The 2,129-nt window shown below is 31.9% G+C and overlaps 1 protein-coding gene across 1 annotated transcript in view; it reads right to left on the reverse strand.

Moving 5' to 3' along the window:
* Positions 1 to 44: 44 nt before the first annotated feature.
* LOC105627605 (methylmalonic aciduria and homocystinuria type D homolog, mitochondrial-like) overlaps positions 45 to 2,129 on the reverse strand; it is a 4,074-nt gene continuing 1,989 nt past the window's right edge. Inside the window, exons 2-3 of the mRNA XM_012208885.1 lie at positions 632 to 1,041; positions 45 to 269 (exon numbers count right to left, since the gene is read on the reverse strand). Of these exons, the coding sequence (XP_012064275.1) occupies positions 45 to 269; positions 632 to 1,041 (635 nt within the window). The remainder of the gene's footprint in view (positions 270 to 631; positions 1,042 to 2,129) is intronic.

Genomic DNA, 2,129 nt, shown 5'->3' on the forward strand with positions numbered 1-2,129 from the left:
ATATATATATATATATATATATATATATATATATATAGAGCCGTTTACATACCAATAAAATTTTGTAGACTACTATCAGAAACAATAATTCTGCAATTGTTCTTCTGTTGTACTTTAAATCCTACGCAGCGAAATCGTTCATCGGTTTCGTACAGATTGGCGCCCTTTCTTGGACTCAAGTAGGGTTGTCCACTGAAAGGATTTATAAAATCTGCCCAGTAACCGACCATTTTGAGCTTTATACATAGATCGGAGGCTGCTAAAACAAACTAATAGACTATAATATATAAATGTATCCTTCCTCTGAGTGTGTAGATATATATATTTAGACCTATGAGATATCACTTTCTTATTTCAAAAATTGTTTTTGAAGTTGTCAGAAAATTAAATCATACCAGCGAAAAGAATATAGTTTTCATATGATCTTTGTTGATGAAATAATATTCACTTTTACTTTTGATGATTGAAATAATATCAAAGATAATATTTATCTCATTCGTAATAATTCAAAAATCATTAATTATAAAATGTGTCACTTTTTTGAAATAAAGAAGCGATATACATTTGTTATATGTTAGATTTTCAAACAAAAATGTCATATTGTCATACAACGTCGTCATATATAACTTACATATTTGGCGAGTTTTTCTGTTTCTGTTTCCTTACGCCATCTCATCGACTTAAGATTTGCTTTCTGACTAATAGTTATAATAGTGAGATGTGACATAGTCACATCTAAGCATCCCGGGAATAGTTCTTCTATACTTTTTCGTAAGAGAATAGGACACTCCTGAGCCACACAGTCCAATGTCGGCCGTATATTCTCCCAATTTTCTACATCTTTTTGATGTCTATTTTTATTGTTCAATGGTTCTATAAACTCTTCTTTATCACACAGTTTAACGAACTGAGTCTTAACTTGGGCAGTGGTAGTAGTATCTAGCCAAGCAGGTCCTATACTTCCAGGAAGATAAAATCTAAAACCCCTTGGCGTTAATAATTCCCAATTGGAGTTGATTCCCAAAACGCTGTTGTCAATATCTATATTTTTACAATATACCAAATACAAATAATAAATGTATACACTTATAAAAAACATACTTTCGACAGCTTATATAAAATTCAAAATTCAATAGAAGTGATTTCAAAAGTTTTAGAATAGGCTTAAGATCCTTTATATATCCTATTTTTTATAGCTGTACTTATATTTTTCTATATTTAAAATTTGTCTATATTTAAAAAGAAATAAATGTATATTAGGGTGAGATTTCATTTGTGCGTTTTTGTCGTACGATAAATATGCAAGACAGAAAGATCTTCCTCGGATCTTCTCTATCCTATGGCCAATAGCTTAAAAAATTTGTCACATGACAAAATACAAAATACGCAAATGAAATGAAATCTCACGCTTATGCTGATGTTATGACTGAGTCGGTAGCCGATAGTCCTAAGTCTTCGGTAAAGTTGACCAATAGTCAACTTGTATGACTAACGCTAATTGGTCAATTATATTCATGGAGAGAGGGAGGGGAGAGACGGAACTGACCAATGATGGCCCTCGACAACATCGAAAATGCCCCTCTATTTTTGCTCCATCAATTGGACGCTGTTCTCTGCTAGCCGAAAGCAACGTTAATAATTGATGGAGCGAAATAGAGGGGCAGATTCTCGATGTTGCTGGGGATCAAACAAATGTGCATGTATCTCTGCGGAATCCTCCGCAATTGCAAAATATATGCGAAAGACATATATGTATATCTATAGATGTATATCTATAGTATTGCTTTCCATTTACACTAATTCTTAAATAATTCTCACGTATGATGTCATAACTCAATTGAATGCGCGTTTCTTTTGCATTCTGATAAGTGAGATTCAATTGACAATGAGTTTTTATCCGTAATCTGCATAAGATCGAGACCGTGCTTTAGCGAGTCTTGTAAACTCATTTCAAAGTGAGGTTATGACATTATGTGATAACTTTTTACTGAAGCAAGTAGCGACGTCATTAATCTGAGTATAAAATATTCAGCTCACTTCAATCTCATCAGTTTCATTTGTGTGTAAATGGAAAGCAACTATGTATGTATATATATATATATATATATATATATATATATATATATATA

Source organism: Atta cephalotes (genome assembly GCF_000143395.1).
Source record: "Atta cephalotes unplaced genomic scaffold scaffold00009, whole genome shotgun sequence".
Lineage (NCBI taxonomy): Eukaryota > Metazoa > Arthropoda > Insecta > Hymenoptera > Formicidae > Atta > Atta cephalotes.